Genomic DNA, 20,973 nt, shown 5'->3' on the forward strand with positions numbered 1-20,973 from the left:
TTCAACTGGTCTTGAAATGCATGCAAGGATTTTTGAGAATACCTTGTGTACAAACTTACCAAGGCTTTGCTCTAGCCTAGCCATTAATAGCAGCGTACTTTACCTGTAAGCATTTTGTCCCCGTTCTAGGTAAATAAATAGACATTTTAATAAAAAACTGTATTTCAACATTAAAAAAATAATTACATTTAGTAAAAAACATGGCAACATTATATTTATCGAACATTTTCATTGATTCATTTATTTCAATCTCTTATTTACGGATTAAACTACCAAAGCTATAATAAATACTCCTTCATTAACTTTCTTCATCATGGCAACAATCAAGGGCGTCGCTAAAGGGGAAACTGAACGCTTACAGATTTTAAAAAAGTTGTCAAATGTAAAGCAATCAAAGTCCTAAATATTTGACTGGACTTGACTTCCTTGATCGATCATTCCCGTACGTTGAAACTCGAATGAATTCACCAATTCCATTCTTATATTCCATACGCTCGATTACGCTCTGCTCTATATTGTTGTCAAAGCGGGAGAGGTAGTGGAATGAACTTACCTAAATAACAGTATCTTGTTTAGAACTTGTAAAAAAAACCTTAGTTTCTCTATCTCAGTTTTACATACAAAACTATATTCACAAAACTTCGATTATCTCGAAATAAGGTTTTCCTGACATACCACTTTTGCGCATAGCACGTCAGTTTGGCGGGCTTTACTCCTTGTGTACCGTCTGTGTCCAAACGGAGTGGCAGAATATTTGCCTACCACCACCACAACTGACTTTTACTTTAACATTGCCTAAAGAATTCGGTGGCTGCTGTATATGCTGATGTCATTTTGACAATAATTAATGTCAACATTAAGAGAGCTAGATTTGAACTATAAATACGACCCATTATATGGGAATGTTGATTATCCTACTAATATAAATGCGAAAGTTTGTGAGGATGTATGAATGTTTGTTCCTCTTTCACGAAAAAACTACTGAATTGATTTGGATGAAACTTTACAGTAATATTGGTTATACATCGGAGTAACACATAGGCTACAATTTATAATCATTTTGTGTAATTTGGTCATAATATAACGAGACACACCAAGTCTGAAAAAAAATTATACCGAAAAACTCCTTCACGCGGGCGAAGCCGCGAGCAAAAGCTAGTTATACATATATTATTCCCGTCACATTGTACAGGACAGAAAGATCTGAACAGTCCTCAATATGGCCAATTATGCCAATGGCTGTCTCCAACATATAAAGCCAACATGAAGCAACGTTCCCTCTCAGTAGTAGAGGAGGCCCGTGCCCAACAGTGGGACAGTATATACATGGCTGATATTATTATGTAGAAGCGTATATATTCTTGACAGGTATTTGGATGCAAGTGACACACACACGAAACCTGCTTATCTGTCAACCATCCAAAGATTTTGGCTGAATAATGGCCGCCGGCTACACGTAAACACATTGGTACATTCACTCACATACAATTAACTAATGCGCAGAAGCATCATTGATTATCTCTGCATCGCACTAAGGTTGACTGGTAGAGAATACCTATGGCATTAAGTCTGCCTACACTTTATATACATTTGTATATAAAGTGCTAAATAAATAAAATCATTGTACTAGGCCAGGGAGGGCGAACTAATAGCACGCTTGCCAGAGGTATGTGACAAAATAATTCGGGCAATAGTAATATACGAAACATCTATATTATAAGTCCCCAAAGCTGTCTGTATGTGATCGATTTTCTCTAAAACTACTGAACGAATTTTTTACGGCTTTTAATAAAAGATAGAAGTAGGTAGGTAGTTCTTTATGTTCTTCCTTGCAGTAGGTATATAAAATTTCAACGAAGTAAGTATAAACGTAGTCCAAAATAATTTAGTAAATATAACTTATAAAGCTGCTGTTACATTATTTCGTTATCCTACTGCAATAACTTCTCCCGCTATTTATTCTTAAGGAAAGTTTAGGTTAATACTACATTACGGGTTTATGTAAATTGACTGAAATATAACGATTACTGTTGAAGAGCTTGGTCGGGATTTACGCGGTAAAAACTTGTATCACAATCATGCGGGCGAATCCGCAGGCACAACTAGTTGTATATGTATCTTTCTTTGGACTTCACTTCACTTAACATCAGTACGCAGCCACTTTGCGGACTCGATTAAAAAAAATATTATAAAAAAAAAGCTAAAAAGGCACACTCGGATGGCTTAAACCGATCCTGAATGGCATTTTTTTTAAATAATGTCAAGTTAATTAGTAAAGGTTCGCCATCCCTGTACTAGGACATTAAGCTGGCGGCAGACCCAAAACTGAGCTGTTTGTATAGCAGCTTGTATAGCTGAGGTATTTACTTGTGTATATATGTACTACGTACTAGATTTAGCGTTCCGAACATTCACTGTGTTTCACTGAATTAAACTGCAATCTATTCAAAATGATTTTTGTAGGGTCAATATTGACAGCTTGTGGTTGTCTACGGAGTGGCGCTCATGATATAAGAACTCGAGTCTAAGTGTAAACCTGGATGTGAATAAAAAATATTAGTAAATAAGCAAAATTATTTGTTGTTGAAGTGAATAAATAGGTTATAACAGTTACGTTTTAGTTAACATTTTAGTTCAGATTTTAAACAAATAGTTTATATGGACGTTCGTGTCTATAGAATATACGTCAATGGTTGGATCCTTGTTGCGTATTTACGTCCAGCTAGTAAACTAAGCTGTGTGAAATTATCTCAGCTATGGAAACTAAGACTAACAGCTCAGCTCTTCGTGTGCACTCGGCTTTATTGTTTTAAGCCTTGTAATGCCTCGCGCGAGATATAAATTTGTCATAATTCCATTTGTCGTAGGGCATTATGTGTTTCCCGTTCATAACAGTGTGCACCATAATCTTCGGGTTGTACTCCAGGTTTGTGAGCAGCTGGAACAACGGTGAGGATTAGACAAGCATGAGAAAGGGTGCAGGTTCGATTTCTATAAGACAGTTTTTTGTATCGAATACTTCACGTGATATTGTTCTATAAGGCTTATTGTTGGATTTATTGTAAGTAAAAAAAAATAAAAATAAACATTGACCCCTATTTTTTTTATTCGAACACGGTGGTGACCCCTTGCATCTTAACATGGTCAAATCAATGAATTAATCAATCAATCAATCTCATCAATGTGGTCAAATAAAATTTCGACTTACGATAAATGATTACCCCTCGACAATCGACACAATTATGCCGGCCTCATAGAACCGGATAAACACCGGCTGATCACGGAACGCGATCTCATGCTAAGTGGAGTGTGGTCAAATACAATTTCGACTTACGAGAGATGATTACCCCTCGTCAGTCGACACAATTATGCCGGCCTCTTGGAACCGGTTATACACAGGCTGATCCCTGAACGTGACACTTACGTGGGCCACTATGGCGAGTTTTAACACCTTGCGTACAGTCGCTATACGAGCGGATATAAAACATCCTACCACCATCAAAATAATTAGTAAGGTTATATAAGGTGATGGTACCTTTGGCGTTAACAAGAAGTACTGTGAGTTGTCGATCTCGGTGGTCACTTTCACCAGCAGCTGCAGCATTTTCCTTTCGTTTATTCTGTCCATGCCTTGATTGATCTCGTCTACACATCTGTGGACGAAAATGTGTTTTAATTACATGTAGTAAAGTGTAATTCCGCGTGATGGTAAGCGATACGACTGCCCACAAACAGCAGAAACACCAACACTTTGAAATACAAAGTATTGTTTGGTATTCCACTGCGCTCGCCATCCTGAGACGTGAGATGTTAAGTCTCATTATATCGAGTAGTTACACTGGCTACAAAGTCCTTTTTAAACCGATCCATAACATTGACTACACACTGTAGAAATAGACATTGCTTTGGTACCTACCTAGGCGGAATCTCACATATGAGAAACCTACCACCAGTAAAGAAATAAATAAGAACCTGTTAAAATTGCTAATACCTGAACGGCACGGTGGTAAGCCTCTGCAACGCCATGAGATATATCGCCGTGGCGAGCGACCTCTCGCCTCCCGACTGCGTGTGCCGAGTCAACTGTTGCAGCTGTTCCTCCGCCCGGAATCGAACCATGATCGATATGCCGTACTTGTCGAAATCCTCCTGTAACAAAACATATGTTACACAGTATACCGATAAAATCTGAGGTTATATATATAACGTGACCATTTATTTTTCGTCTCAAAACGGGACATCGGTTTATTAACGTTAAGTATAGGTTCTCAATGAAAAAAAAAAACAAAACACGTTTTTTAGAAAATTTGTACTTCGGCGGTCGAGCGTTGCACGGATGAAAATTAGAAAATCTCGTCTTCCCGAACAACTACAAAGAAAGAAGATTCGTAGGCGTTGTAAAGTAGCAGCCCGGTCGGCTCTTAAATTTTCGCACGGTTTCGAAAAACGGGACAATTTTGTATCCCCGAGATTTTTGTGGGGACACCGGGACAGATTACCGAAAAAAGGGACAGTCCCGTTTAAAACGGGACGTCTGGTCACGTTAGTTATATACTACATAGACCTTGTGGAGACTAGACGGAACCTTCATACTTTTTAGCGTATTGCCATGTCTATTGGAATCATATATGAGGTTGTTTCTTTAATCTATATTTAAAGAGCTTGGTCTTATTTCATGACCATGTCGCTCCGTAAGTCCAATTTCTCCGGTGTTCGTTCACTTTTCAACAAACAACCAACTATTTATAATGCTCATAATATTAGCACGAAAAACTGCAGAAATTATATACCAGAAGCGATTTTAGACGGCGGAGATTTTTTTCATTTACAAGAAATTATTTTTGCAAAATACATCCAAACATTTTGCTAGACATATTTGGGACAAGCATCGAACCCAATACCCTTGTTAAACAGGTCCCTCAACTAACCTTACATCATCGATATATATGTACTACGTATTAGATTTAGCATTCCGAACATTCACTGTGTTCAACTACATTGGAACTGCAATCCATTCAAACTGACTAGTATGGTCAATATTGACAGCTTGTGGTTGTGTACGGAGTGGCGCTCATGATATAACAACTCGAGTCTAAGTGTAAACCTGGATATGAATAAAAATATTAGTCAGATAAGTAAAATTATTTGTTGTTCAAGTGAAAAAATAGGTTATCACAGTGACGTTTCGGTTGCCATTTTATTTCAGATGTTGAACAAATAGTTTATATGGACGTTCGTGTCTATAGAATATACGTCAATGCCTTACATACTATATTTATATATAAATATGTATACTAACCTCGCTGCCTCCTTTTACGAGTTTCACTTCTCCTGCGCATCCCATTTTCTCGAACATATGACCGAAACCCTTGTTTATGTCCCTCAGGAGCTTCTCTAGCGGCGGCAGCCATTTTGATCTAAAAAAAAACGTGTGATAATTAATGTCTATATAAAAAAACACATATCACCCCTTTTTCCCCAAAAGGGTAGGCAGACGTGCTGCGTCGGAAGTCACTTCGCGTGTATCAATTCCAGACTCCGGGCTGTCGCTGAGTATAAACACAATATCACTTTGCCTTGTTTATAAAAAAATGTTTTTAAAATACATCACTTAAAGCCATATATAAATATTCACAAATTATCACGGGTAGTTGACTTTTTTTAGATTTATAAGAAACTAGTCATTTAATATCTAACAGATTAAAAAAAACTAAAATCCACTGAATAATAAATCTATACTATTGTATAAAGCTGAAGAGTTTGTTTGAACGCGCTAATCTCAGGAACTATTGATTCGAATCGAATAATTATTTCAGTGTTGGAGGGCTCATTTATCAAGGAAGGCTATAGGGTGGCCTTCCTGAATACATGGTCTATCCAACACTAAAATAATTTTTCAGTTCGAACCAGTAGTTCTTGAGATTAACGCGTTTAAACAAACAAACTCTACAGCTTTATATATTAGAGATATATAACACTAGGGTTTCCTGCGTCTTGTCACACGTGACAAAGTTTTCCTAGAATAAAAATAAGCAAGAAAAAATAAGTAAAAATAAAACACGAAAGCCAAACTACCCAACTGTAACAAAATGAAAGCGTTTTCTTTCCTATCTGTATTTACTTACTGTATTTGCTTCATCTTCTTATCTAAATCCTTGTTCATGTCGCTGGAACTGGCGACTTGACTTTTCAAATCTGCTATCTCTTTCTCCCTTTCCTCGTACTCTTGAATGACCTGTAAAGTAGTGTGCGCTCTTCTTTCATATACTTTTCTCTGATATTAGTAAAAAAAATCACATATATCTATTTAAGAGATAGTTTTTTTTATTCTTTATTTCTTGGAGTGGAGACCACGAACTGGCTAGCGTAGTGTAGGACGTCCTTCAGCTAGGTGGAGTGACGATCTGAAAGGTCGTCGGCAACTTCTGGATGCGACAGGCTGAAGATAGGGTAAAATGGCGCATATTGAAGGTCTATGTCCAGCAGTGGACAAAGACATAGGCTGATGATGATATTTCTTAATGATTTCAGAACAGTAGTTGATATGTGAAAATGATGTGTTAATAATGGCACAATCCTTAAAGTAAGCATACAGAAGTATTTTTTTTTTTTACTGGGAACAGAAAAATAACTGAATGAAGAGAATGACGAGACGAGCTTGCCGTTCGCCTGATGGTAAGCGATACGCCCATTAACAGAAGAAACACCAACACCTTGAATTAAAAAGTATCGTTTGGTATTCCACTGCGCTCGCCATCCTGACACATGAGATGTTAAGTCTTATGTCCAGTAGTTACACTGGCTACAATGTCCTTCAAACCGGAACACAACATTGACTACACACTGTTGACGGCAGAAATAGACATTGCAGTGGTACCTACCCAGACGGACTCTCACATATGGGAGACCTACAACCAGTATGAAGATAATGTCCATTGCACTATGTCTAATATGTCTATGTGAGAATTACGCAAAAACAACCCTTATTTACCACATATATATGTGAGAATTATAGAAAAACAACCCTTATTTACCTGTTCATCTCCATTCTCCATACAATCCCTCCGTGTCTGCAACTCGTAACAATGCTCCTGCAGCCCGTTAAGAGTGGAGGGGAGAGATTCAAACTCCTTCTTGTAAGGAAAGTCGGGATTCTGCGGCAGTTTGTTATTACACGAACGTTTCGCTTCCGTCAACTTCTCTTTGGCGCTGTTCATGGCTCGCGTCAGCGTGTTGTCTATGTTTTCCAGTGTTGCCTAAACATAAAATAATTACGTCTCTTTAACCGACTTAAAAAAGGACGAGGTTATCAATAGGTTATTACAGTCTTTTTTGAAAAATGTCTCAAATTAATCTGAAGGTATTATAAAAGGTTAAATACCACTAGAAATTTTATATAAAAAATATTCAATCAATAAGTGCCATTAAAATACATTTAAATATAACATATTAAATTTCCCCGCGTAAATAAACGAAAACGCTAGACGCCACGTTGCTGACGTTATCTCGACAGTAAACATCAAGTAACAACGCTGCGCATAGAGAAAGAGGAAATTAGTATCTGCGTATCTGTGTGTATAATGCACTGAGTCCACCTTTGCCCATCCTTTGGGTACAAGAGCGTCGCAAGCCGATGGCCCGGGAGGGAGAAGAGGGGGGGGGGGGGGCAAGTTGATATGGAGAATGAGAAAATTATGAATTGTAAGTAAAGTCGAGAACACATGTTCCTCACCCACTACCCCTTTAACAATTACATAGAGCAGAGCGTTGAGCGTACAAAATATTAGAAATGGAATTGTTGAATACATTCGAGTTTCGACGTACGCGAATGATCGAACAAGCAAGTCAAGTCAAAGACTTAAGGACTTTAGTTGTTTTACATTTGGCAACTTTTTAGAACCTCTAGGGGGGGCAGCTGACCCCCCACCAGCCTCTCTCCCCCCTAGGCGACGCCCTTGCGTGGGTGATACAAGCTTGGGTATTTAGTCCTCACCTCAGCGTTTCTTAATTCGCTCTTAAGCTCTCGCAACTCGGTCTCCTGATCCACGATGGCGTTTCGACTGAATTGTAATTTTTCCTGCAACAAAAAGATAATTCATTTCAATTTTAGGTTTTAAGGGTTACTACAAATAATAAATAGGGGCGTTTTCAAAGAAATAAAATATAATGATTTATTCAATAAAAAAACATATTATACATAAGAGCGCGAGAACGTGCGGTGTGCATGTGGCGTAAGGCATGAGGAGTGAGGAGTTCAAAGTGAGGAGTGAGGAGTGAGAAGCGAGGAGTGAGGAGTGAGAAGCGAGGAGTGAGGCGTGAGGCTACTTGCCTACTACTATAAATAATGTTATGGTTCTTGTCAAAATAGAAGATCTAAATCTCAAATCCGAATTTCACGAGTTCAATATCGAGTCTCCGGTTCGATTCAGTATAATATCGATTTAAAATTAGAATATTCAATTAATCGCTTTCATATAGCCACGCCTGATATAATCTAATCCGTTACCTTCCACATCTCTCCATTGAGCGCGGTGGTGTGCAGTGTGACGACAGTGGTGCACAATTCCTCCTGTAACTTGCACTGCGTGGCGATGCAGTCCCGCTGCCTCTTGCGGCACTCGACCTTCTCCTTCTGGATGTCCAGCTCCGGCTCATTCTCAATGTCCTCCACTTTCTTCGCTTGCAGACGAATCTCGGAGCCCAACGTTCTCACCTATAATATACGAGTGAGGTTATATGTGCACGGGAGACCGTAGATTTCCCCGAGTCGTGCTTAAAATGCTAGCACTGTGTAGCGGTTGTATGCGACTGTACTGGTGTAGTTTGCCTGTATGTGTAGAATATAGGAGTCAGTTGCGCTAGACTAAGGACACTCTATATATAAGTACAATAAACAAGTAATGTAACTCCGTGTTCTCATTGAATGGTCACCCCCGCGTACTCCTTATAACTGGAATGCCTTCGGCGTGTTCGGTTCGAGGTCCCGGAGTCATTTTTAAGTGCTGATGGAGATGATTTTTAGTCGTCAAATTCCGACATACTTCCTCTAACCTTGCATATGCACGACGAGGATCCAAGAGGATTATCCCGAAGAAAAAAAATTTTAGATGTGCAAGAAAACCTGCAGAAATAGACTCCTCTCTCACTTTTTATTAATGTAAACAAATTACTCGCATGTCCAACAAACGAACTTTGTAAATTTGGTAGTTTTTATTGTACTAGCACAGCAAAGTGACTTCTATATTTACAAGTGTATGCTATATTGTGTCTTATACAAATAATTTAAAACATTGTTCACCTTTTCCACGCCCTCGTTGATTTTCTTAAGTTTAGTATTCAACTCGTTGAGATGTGCTTCTAGATTCGATACTTTAGAGTCTATGTCGTTGATTTTTTCCTTGTGCGTGTGTTCTGTACGTCGGTGTTTTTCTACCCTGTCAATAAAATATCAGCTATATTTTAAGATATATAAAGTCACCATTCGTAAAATGAAAAACAAAATTATGTGCTAATAATAATGCCGAATTACGGCCAATGTCGACGGAGATCTGCCAAATGCGGCGGAGATATGATGATGCATGAGTGTGTGCAATACACAAGCACTCTCTGTTCCTTCACTCTCACAGTCCGGTGAGACGGCAATCCGGCAGGACCGGAGAGAGATCAGGCGCAGGACCAACGGCTTTACGTGCTAGCCAAGGCACGGGGGTGCGCGTGCGCTTGCGCATGTGTGTGTAGGGGTATGCGTTATACATATGAGATACAGTAAATCAACATACTGGTTATGTAATTAATATATTGTGTAAGTGTACTTACACTTACTTGTAACTTACTTGTAAGTTAATGTAGCTTATGGTTCATGTAAGAATTTTGTAAACTGATTTTACGGGGGTGACATCGTCACTTCTGACAAAACCCCCAAAAAATAGGGAAAAAAAACATACTGATTGTTCCAGTTGGTGATCTGTTCTGCGTCCACGGTGTTGGCGAGCAGCGTCGGTGGTCGTATCTCGATGGTGGAGCTGGATGTGGCGCCGCTGTACGCCGACCTGCGTATTGTGAATCTGTGGTTCTCTGAAAAGGCAAATAATTTTATTAATATATGTATATACATTTTTTTATTGCTGAATGATGAGACGAGCTTGCCGTTCGCCTGATGGTAAGCGATACGACCGCCCACAAACAGTAGAAACACCAACACCTTGAATTACAAAGTATTGTTTGGTATTCCACTGCGCTCGCCATCCTGAGACGTGAGATGTTAAGTCTCATTATGTCCAGTAGTTACACTGGATACAATGTCCTCAAACCAGAACACAACATTATCCACACACTGCTGCTGACGACAGAAATAGACACTACCACCAGCTGTAGTGTCTATTACTGTTATAAATCATACCAGTAAAGAAGTAGTTGATGTGCGGCGGCACCTTGCCGCTGTTGTTGTAGGTGTGCTGGTTGCCGATCGGTATCCTGTGTATGCCGTACTGTTTGCACAGGTAACGGATGATGGCGTCCGGCGCCGTGATGGTGTCCACCAGGTACGTGTAGAAACCCAGGTAACTGCAAACGGAATGTGGCACATGTTGACTAGGATTATATTGCAATTTATTTTACATAAGCGGCCGTTCAAGTATTACGTAAAGCAATTTTATATCTCAATACAAAATCAAAATCTTGATTTTTATGTCGTCAGATAGCTTAAAGAAATACCCATGAGCTTACGTAAATAACGGTATCTTGTTTAGAACTTGTTAAAAAAAAACCTTAAAGAGTTTCTCTATCTCAGTTTTACATACAAAACTATATTCACGAAACTTCGATTATCTCGAAATAAGGTTTCCCTGACATACGGGTTTTGCGAATAGGGGCCGTTCAAGTATTACGTAACATAATTTGGGAGGGGGGATCTTGTAAAAAGTTACGATGCGTTACAGACGCGGGAGGGGTTCTCGTACAAGGCGTTATGTAACATTGGTTTTTTTTTTTATTTTAAAACAATAACGAAGGTGTTTTAGCGACTTGCCGGTATATTGCGTAAAATAATTGCGAATTTTACAAAAAAATGACACTCTAGAGTTACATAACTTTTGGAGGCGGGGTCGGGGCGTACAGGAAAACGTTACGGCGCGTTACATTGGGGGTGGGGGGGTTAAAAATCTTCAATAATTGCGTTACGTAATACTTGAACGGCCCCAAGTGTGTCGCGTTCCGGGATCAGCCCGTGTATATCCGGTTCCAACAGTTCCAACCGGCATAATTGTGACGACTGCCGAGGGGTAATCATCTCTCGTCAGTAGATATTCTATTGACTTCACTCCACTTACCATCAGATGCATTGGGGTCACTTTGCCTCGCATGTATAAAAAAATATTTGCAAAATTTATTAAGAATTGTAGGATTTTACGTCTTGTACGGTGGTCATTATCAAGCCGTCTTGTACGGTGGTCATTATCAAGCCGTCTTGTACGGTGGTCATTATCAAGCCGTCTTGTACGGTGGTCATTATCAAGCCATCTTGTACGGTGGTCATTATCAACGAAGTTATTAAGAAAACAATGTAACAAACATAAACCCACCTTAGTTGCTGTATATTATCCGTTTGGTAATTCCCCCTGCCTCCGGGGCTGCAGATCGCGTTCACCCTCTTCAGCCCGCCTTCGAGCCTCACTTTCTGCAGGAACAGGTTCATATCCTGCGTGGACTCGAACGTGAAGGCGACCAGGTCCCGGTCGGGGACTGTAGAGTTCAGGTAACGGGCGAATTTCGGATCCGTGAAGTTTATCTGGAATTCCATACTACCAATTTAATCCATACATACTTCCTACTATTATACATGCGAAAGATTGTGAGGATGGATGTATGTTTGTTCCTCTCACGAAAAAACTACTGAACGGATTTGGATGAAACTTTACACTAATATTGGTTATACATCAGAATAACACATAGGCTACAATTTATAATGATTTTGTGTAATTTGGTCATAATATAACGATACATCCCACTCTTAATAAAATAATGACCTATTTCAAAATTGTTAATTTGTAGCAGTCATCGGAAAACTAATTTTTGTTTGCTACCTTTCTTTTGAAGTTGCTATACAACTAAGCTTATTAAAGATAGGTAAAAAATTAAACCTATAGCATGAAAAAAAAGGGGTAAAAACTAAAATGTTGCAAACAGAAGTTGTTTGACGATTCCCACAAATTGGCAATTTTTGAATGGGTCATTATTTTATTAAGAGTGATATCCTATCATCAGTATTATACTATCAATAAGCAAATTATCAATATATGAATATTCTCGTATCACTATCATGCCAAATCACTATCGACCAAGGGTGTACGGGTCCTGTATTAGCCCGTACGTGTACCTCAAGCATCATGGGCTCGTACACTGGATGTTGGAACATGTCCCTGTTCTGCCGGAGCCACTGCACTGCGTTGTAACTGTCCTCGTTGTAGGTGCGCAGTGTGTCCAACCGCTTCTCGCCGACGTCCTCCAGTTGACGCAACCTGGAGAACATTATCGTTAGAAACTGAAGCGATTTTTATTACAATAAAAATATCACTGACTATAGATGCATTTTCATAAATATTACCCAAACCAAACGACCGGTACGACTGTCAATGAGCAATTGCTTGCTGCTGGCTGACGACTGCCTTGGTCTGTCAAATGCTCAATGTTTTTAATAGCAAAGGGTATCAAATACCCCAAAGGTACCACAAAATATTTTTATCCTAAAACGATATTAATTTTACATGATATTATGTATTAATTTAGTTTAGTAATTAAGTAGTAAGTTTTTTTTTGTGACGGGGCGGTCGACAATCGGTCCCATTCGGAACCACTCGGGCCCACTCGGGTCGTATCAATGCGAACCGCTAGGCTGTGACTATAGTAAATACTGCGCTGTTTTTATGTGCAAGTTTGTTAGTGTATGACGCGTCTATCTGTAAAGCGTCATTGTTTTAATAGTAATGTTTTTGATATTTTGTAAATTTTGCGTGCCCCTACAAAAGAGGCTCTGGATATAAGCACCTATACTCACTTGTTCTGGCACATCCTTATCTGCGGTATGACGTTATTGTCCAGATCGCACTGAATCACCAGCTTCTGTTTTTTCAACGCGTCCATCTGCGAGTTGATCTTCGCTATCGGCTTGCGTAGCTCAGCTATCTCCATCTTTATACGAGTTTCTGTACGTAAATAATAATAATAATATATAGGCTGCCTTGGTGTGCATACATAGTTAAGACAGGACAACGTCTGTCGGCTCAACTGGTGCCATATAAAAAGCATCTCTTACCATCTCCCACTTTCTCCACTAGCGCAGTCCTGTCAGTCTTGAGCTTGTCCAGTTTGATCCTCGCCTCGGCCAGCTCACTGCGCCTGTTCTGATGCCGCTCTATCTTCTCTTGTAGCGACGTGTCTATGTCCTTCATCTTGTATTCCAGGTTCTTCATAGCGTCTATTATCTCTTTCGCTTTGTCTTTCAGTGTGTTAATTTCTCTATTCTGAAATTATAATACGGGACTATTATTTATTTATCATATATTTATTTATTTAAGGACCTCCAACGAAGGGTACACGGCATATAATAAAAACAATGTAGCATTTGTACAATTAGCAATGTGACATGTCTCTTCAATTATAGGAGAACACAAAGAGAACATTAGAACACAAAGAGTAAAAAGTAATGGAAAATATCGAAAACAACTTTTGCCTGCGGCTCTGTCAAAAAGGTTTACTAGGATAAATATTTTCCTGGGATAAAAAATAGCCCATAACATTCAGGAATAATGTAGTTTCCTATTAGTGAAAAAAAAAATAAAAATCAATTTACTAGCTCTTGTGAGTAGCGCGTTCAATCAAACTCCTCAGCTTTATGTAATAGTATAGATTAAAAAAGTATAATTTTTTTTTGTATAGGTAGTATTATGTATGATATTTAGTGTATGCATATTATTATGTATCTTATTATTATAACCAAATATTTTATTCAATATTAGGACATATTACATTATTAGATACATCTTCATTATTATATATTTCTTTTTTTTCTTTGTAGTCGACACCCCTCTATTATATCACAAATCTTGTCCATTCCATTCTCAGGTTATAATAATAATAATAATATCAGCCCTGTATTATATACTGTCCCACTGCTGGGCACGGACCTCTTCTACTATTAAAAGGGATTAGGCCTTAGTCTACCACGCTGGCCTAGTGCGGATTGGTAGACTTCACACGCCCTCAAAATTCCTATAGAGAACTTCTCAGATGTGCAGGTTTCCTCACGATGTTTTCCTTCACCGTTAAAGCGAACGATAAATTCACAAAGAATACACACATTATTTTAGAAAAGTCAGAGGTGTGTGCCCTTGGGATTTGAACCTGCGGACATTCGTCTTGGCAGTCCGTTCCACACCCAACTAGGCTATCGCCGCTTACATTCTCAGGTTGTCTGGAAGAAATCGCAGAATGCGATAAGGCCGCCAATTGTAATATACAATAAAAAAAACCCTTACCGCTCCAAGCCTCTGTTGTTCCAGCCTCTGTATTCCTGTCCTGGCAGCTGCTATAAGTTTCTCCAGCGGCTCTGCTTTGGCCTTATGCGTGTTGACTATGTTCTGGGCGTTCTTCTTGTCTTGAGTACACTCTTTCACTTTCTCCCTCAAGTCTTGATACTCTATCCATAACTTCTTCTTTTCGCATATCTCTATCTGCTTCTCTATCTCTTTTCGTTGTTTCATCGCTTCTATTACTATCTTTAATCTGGAAATATTATTTACTATAGGTGTGTGTTAGGATCTGCTTTAGACGGTTTTCTAATGGTCGGTCCTTTAACAATGTCACATACAAATCCAAAGTCAATAATCAATCAAACCTAGGACTCTGTGGATTTTGTAGGAATATGTGGTTTAATATTATATCAATAAATCATTGAAATCTTAAAAATGTAAAAGTTTCAAAGATGTTTAATATAGTCTAAGAGCCCGTGAACCCCAAACCTTCGTTATTTTATAAAAGCTGAAAGTTTGTCAGCGCTTGCTCTCAACACAGGTAAGAATGATGGACCATTATTAAGTTTGAGTTACAGTGGCTTTGGCAGTTAAACAGTACCAAAGGTGTGTAAAAGACCGATCTAGTTTCATCAAATAATAAAGTCAGGTTTTTTGGTATTACCTTCAGAAAATTATTAAAAATCACGTTATTCATTGCCAGACACTTAACATCGTGGCAATCCCTTGCCAGACACCCTCAATGTTCATGAAATTATAATTTTATTTATGTTATAGTATAGGCGAATCTCAGGGAAAACTAATTCTTCATTATCCCGCAACGAAATTAATCAAATAGAAAGATAGGGAGGAGTTGGAAATGTCCTAGATTAAACATGTCACTTTTTTTTGGATTATTTCCATCAGGACAAGTTTTTCCAGATGGAGCCATAAGCAATTATTATGTTCCTGTCTACCTGTCATTAAGCCGTATCTTCTCTTCTAGCACTTGCGCATTATTCTGCTGTTTTGACGACAGTCCTCGCTGCTGCGTCCTGTAGGCTATCAGCTGGTCTAACTGACTGACGGACTCCTGCCCACCCACAGCGGACAGCGTGCTCCGCAGCAACTGTTGCTGGTCCAGCTTCGAGAAGTCCTGGACTCGATGCTGCGGCAGCATTTGGCATAGGTTGTCCACCTGAAAAATATTAACATCTGTATGATCTATCATAAGTTTAACCAATATAATTTATTCGATTTAAAAAATTTCGAACTTATCTACGGCGCAGCTTTATAATTTAAAAGTAATAACCTATACAGACGTATTATGTAACGACTTTTTTGTTTATTGATATAATAAAAAAGGTCTTTCTCTACAGCACTGTAAAGCTATTTTAAGTTTTTTCTACAAATCTTGCAATTGCTTTATTGCAACTGCCTTACAGTAAATGACACAAGTCATGAGCACTGATGAACAGAGTTAGGAGTAGAAGTCGCTTATGAACAAATTGGACAAGTAGCCCGTTGACATGCGTAAGCCAATAGGCAATGAGCATTAACTGAGGAACCAATCACGCGAAATCGGCGCGTGCGACGTCAATCCGACCAATCACGAGCGTGCTCACGACTCGTGCCTCTAATACCTGAATGTTCAAAGAAGCTATGAGCTCTTGCACTTGCTTCTCTGTGACTCTCTTGTGGTCTATGGTCCATGTTGTGGCATCGTTCAAGCCGAACATCCTCCTGATGATCACATTACGCTGCCTGGGCTTCTGGTACAATTCTATCTCTATAACCGCGTCTTGACATCCCGTCCTTACATATTGGGCGACCTGAAATTATATTTTTTATTCTAGTTAAGTGCATACACTACACCTGATAGTGATAATAGACCATAATTTTTGAAGTGCACAGTTTATTATTTATATTATTAATAAAAAACCGATAATTGAGGATCGAACCCGTGGCTTCAGCACTGTAGTCATACTCGCACCGCATACGCATTACAACTATCCCACCGAGGCAGTGATTAAGCAATTATTAATATTTCAAATATTGCTACGGGCTTGAGTATTCGCATAGCGTTGTGGCGCTATTTTTGTTAAATTCCAGTGACGTCACATTGAATCGAGCATCGAGCGATTTACATATATTTCGTTGAATATGATTTCTGACACTAACAATCATTATATATTTATTGTTTAAACATAAAAATTCAACACACTAACATAACAAAGCTGGCTCAAGTGTTTTAAGTGTTGATAACCTTATCACTATGTGTCATTTTCTATTATTTTATATTCATTATTATTCAAGATATCACAGTATCCGAGTAGCACAAAAGGAAGTAATATTATGTAATTGTCTTTATAGTATTAATTGATTATTGAATGAGTCAATTTATATCAAATTAATTTCACTAGCTGAATGCTTTTTTAAATTTAGATATTAATATTTTTTATCTAAAAAGATCTAAAATACCAAGAAATACTGATTAAAAATAATCATGGTTTAGTAAAACATAAGTTGAGAACTCAGAAACCATTACATAAATAGAGTTATATCAATTCCGCATATGAATCATATTAACTACGATAATGTGTCAGCATTTAGGAAGTATAATATTATTTGTTTATGCGCAAATAGTTACAAATGTATTGTGTTTTGTTTTACTTAAAAAATATACTGTTTTTCCTGTTACTGCCTAATTATCAATCACCTAACAGATAACTAACATATTATTACACATAAAGGCAGCCTTTAACAACATTTTAATATGATCACACGCTCATTTGTCCATGTTATAGTTGGTTAGACATTAAACAGTAAATGCCATCACGCTCAGTGAATTCAAGTATTCTTCTTCTGAAAAAATTCTACATCTCGATATGTTTATACTTATATTATTATGAGAAAAAGTTTGTGTGTTTATTTTTAAACTTTCGCATCTAAACTATTAGTAGGATTAAACACGCATGGAGACACCAGGAAGATCCTGTGCTTCTGGTTATAGCTAGATTGGCTTGTTTTATAGCTGCCATGCACGTCACACACAATGGCCCGACTATTTCATGGACTAAGCGCAGGAAAATGAGCCCCATTACCAATACCAATACCAAAAATTCTATTAAACAAATATATTATGGTCATAATTAATATCTTTGCTATACTCTATACTCTACTCTTCTTTCTAAACATGAGCGCCGTGAGGGAGCTGCAAGGGGATGCACGTGTATCCCCCTGTCCGAAACAAATCACAATAAAAAATAACTGAAGGACAATGGGAACTATCAACCACAGAGGTTTTAATATGGTTTGGCATATGCAAATACCTGATAATTATTGGAAAAAAATATATAAATTTAATCATATTATATAGTACCTACTTATATAGATGCACCTCCCTAGAAGTAATCTCTGCGGCGCCCATGCTTCTAAGCATCTGTTCATAACATTGCAGTTGATAAAGACTGACCTTTAGTCCTCTACCGCTGACATTAGGTTTTCCACATAAACCAAGTATAATGGCACACACAAACGTAGACTTGCCTGTTCCGTTCGGTCCAATAATTAAGTTAAGTGATGTACTCGGATATAACACAACTTGTTTGTACGTTCTGAAACAATATTGTCATTATTATTTGGGCCCAACTCTGGGACCAAACTGGGCCCTTATTCTGTATGATAGTGTAAACGCGTAACGCGGCCGTGTCATGTTATCTCCGAGAAATGTGCGTGGAATGGTATTCTGTAAGCCAAATTTCTATAGTCCTAAACATGATGCGATGTGTTACGTGCTTGTTACGCACTGTCAAAATAACGTGCGGGATAGAGAATAAGGCCCCTGGAGGAGTTTTATTACTAGTAGGTGCCAAACCCTGGGACCTTTCTGAACGAGAGCAGCAGTCCCCTGAAGCAGCTGAAGGTCTAAGCCTTAAGGCATGTCAAAATCATCTATTATCTCTTTTTCAAAATTGAATAAATGCATGAAAAATGTATGTATCTTGATCCAATAATAAAATGGTATTCCTTTCTACTCTTTGGCAGTCTTAGTTTCTGGTATTAATTTACTTTATACTATAGCAATATTTGTGGTAAGGGGAAAGTTGTAGTATAGTTGGTTTGGTAGGACTGGCCCGCTCCAGGCAGCGCTCTTAGGCAGAACAGTTTTATATAAAACTGAAAAACAAATCGTTTTGTTGCATATACCAGTAGGTAGGAAGCAAGAGTTATACAAATTAGTCTATAAATCATAAATAACATATAATGTAAATATTTATACTTATGAAATAATTATGTATTTATCCTATCAGAAAAACATATAATTTTTTATGAAAATATCCTAAATATTGAAAAGCTATATTACAGATCTTATCATGGTTATTATAATTTTCTGCTGACATTTTGGAGACATTGCAGCGTTCATATTTAAGGAGGGACAGATGTTGGTTGTCTGAAAAGTCAAAGTTACAATGTATACCTACATTTTACAAAATTTTAAATTGTCTAAACTATTGACAGTTTAAAGCCCTATAAAGAGTATAAAAAACATAGAAAAATTGCAACTTTTGTTGCAAAACTAGCTAGGGAATACAGGTATTATGTTGATTTTTGTTTTGCTTAAATGAGTCAAGCATTTTTTTGTTCTTATGCAATGGTTGATGGCCTCAAATTAGAGGCCCCTGGGTGGCAAGAAGTTTTTGCTTTCATCTGATGCTTGATAGCATCAAACTATGGGTCCCCTGGTTGGCATTCATCCATATTACAGGACTGGGTAAGAAACACAGCTTTATACAAATACTTAAGACATGAGACTTGCATGATGGCAAGGTAATAAAGCTGATATAGAACTTATACTTGTCACATATTTTATACATGCCTCATGGAATTATTGGCAATATTTTTTTTTATGATTATAAAAAAAAAACTTATAAAAAAGACCATTTTCATTGATAATTCAAGTATGTAAGAGCTAGGTAATATATATTTTTAAACGTGTTTTTATATCGCAAATATGAGATACCAATATGAAAAACTATTCAATATAACAAACAATAGACTTCGTGATTATTTATTTTAGAAATGATACTTATAAGATGAAAAGTATTTGAATATGCACTATAAACACGAGAAATAAGGGCCTAACTATATATTTATGCTGTAATATTTTTTACGTCAAATGACAAATTTATTGGTTATTTATGTATTTGCATATGAAGAACTATACAAAACAAATTATTACTTGTCCTGACACAATTATGAGGTTCTATAGTTTACGAGGAATTCTTATACAAAATAATATCAATATTATGAGTGTTCAAACACTCCCGTAGCTACTTTCAAGGTTATTTATGGCAAAATATATAATAGTTATGTGCTTCCGGGTTAATAACATTTTAGATACTTCATTACAATATTTTGTTTAAAGGCAAGCAACAAAATCAATTTACAAAATATTATTCGGCAAAAATGGCGCGTAAACTTTTACTTACAGAAAATTTTGTAAAGCTATTCTGTATATGCAACCGGCTTTTACTTTGCCGTCGTTATATACTTCCGATATTTTTTCATTTAACTGAGACATTATTATGTGGTTAACTATTTTTCCGTTGCACACTACTCTCAAGATAATTTTCAAACTTCGACAAATTCAACAATCAACAGTGGCATTTCACTCAGTACCAAAGAGCACTAAAATACTACGGAAACTCTGAAGTCTGAAGCATAGACCGCAGTATGTAGGTACTCTACAGCACGTATAACCCGTTCCATTAAAGAAACGAATCTAAGATGGCGATACTTATCATGTTCTCTCGCTTGTACATTAGTGCCGTCTATACTCACTCATGCGGGTACCGTAGACAGAAAAAGGCTAACGCTTAAAAGTCAACGTGACTAAATCGGTAGACAAAGTACACATTGTACGCTAGCCGCCCATTCCGCAGGTATACCAATGACTAAATATAAAGAGGACAGGCCTCAAAAGTTAGCTATATGAATAAGTTATATTTATGTTAGGGAAATCGACGCAGAATTGTCAATATATAAGTATGTCTATCTCTTTTACTCAAAGCTTATTTGAAACGCAACAAAAAAAGACAAAAATAATTGCTTTCTTCGCATATGGCACTATTTCGTTTACTTCAACACACTGGGACCGCCTTGCGGCAGAAACGCCATTTTATGCTGGCCAGTCGGCAAGTACATGTAGTGTCAGACGATGTAAACAAATCTTCATAAATATTGAATTTAAGGTGGTAGCTCAAGGTCCATTTTCATACATTTTGTTTCGGCTTTAATCTGGGTAACTAAACAAGTATTGGCAAGTAAAGAATTTAAATTCACGTCTAGTTAGTGATTAGTTCTCGCAGTTGAAAGAAAAATGTAAAAATAATTAATAATAATGGATATTTCTGCCTTTAAAATTTCGTCATATTAAATTTTAAAGGCCGAAATATCCATGATTATT

At 37.6% G+C, this 20,973-nt stretch overlaps 1 protein-coding gene across 4 annotated transcripts; it reads right to left on the reverse strand.

The window, feature by feature from the left end:
- Window positions 1-144: 144 nt before the first annotated feature.
- Window positions 145-20,424, reverse strand: LOC115449905 (structural maintenance of chromosomes protein 5). Of its 4 annotated transcripts, none has more exons than XM_037443673.1 (20): window positions 20,349-20,424; window positions 17,980-18,121; window positions 16,148-16,336; window positions 15,482-15,702; window positions 14,532-14,778; window positions 13,310-13,517; window positions 13,052-13,199; window positions 12,374-12,515; window positions 11,580-11,785; window positions 10,400-10,563; window positions 9,945-10,074; window positions 9,299-9,434; window positions 8,507-8,713; window positions 7,994-8,077; window positions 7,035-7,256; window positions 6,126-6,235; window positions 5,300-5,417; window positions 3,992-4,149; window positions 3,536-3,653; window positions 145-2,938 (listed from the first exon to the last, which is right to left on the reverse strand). In XM_037443673.1, the coding sequence occupies exons 3-20, from the start codon at window positions 16,241-16,243 to the stop codon at window positions 2,810-2,812; spliced, it is 2,844 nt and encodes a 947-aa protein (XP_037299570.1). In that variant the 5' UTR covers window positions 16,244-16,336; window positions 17,980-18,121; window positions 20,349-20,424; the 3' UTR covers window positions 145-2,809. The 4 variants fall into 4 exon arrangements, with proteins under 4 accessions (XP_037299570.1, XP_037299564.1, XP_037299572.1 ...); XM_037443667.1 differs by lacking the exon at window positions 20,349-20,424 and adding an exon at window positions 19,997-20,248; XM_037443675.1 differs by lacking the exons at window positions 17,980-18,121; window positions 20,349-20,424 and adding an exon at window positions 17,891-17,921.
- Window positions 20,425-20,973: the final 549 nt, after the last annotated feature.

Source organism: Manduca sexta, chromosome 5 (genome assembly GCF_014839805.1).
Source record: "Manduca sexta isolate Smith_Timp_Sample1 chromosome 5, JHU_Msex_v1.0, whole genome shotgun sequence".
Lineage (NCBI taxonomy): Eukaryota > Metazoa > Arthropoda > Insecta > Lepidoptera > Sphingidae > Manduca > Manduca sexta.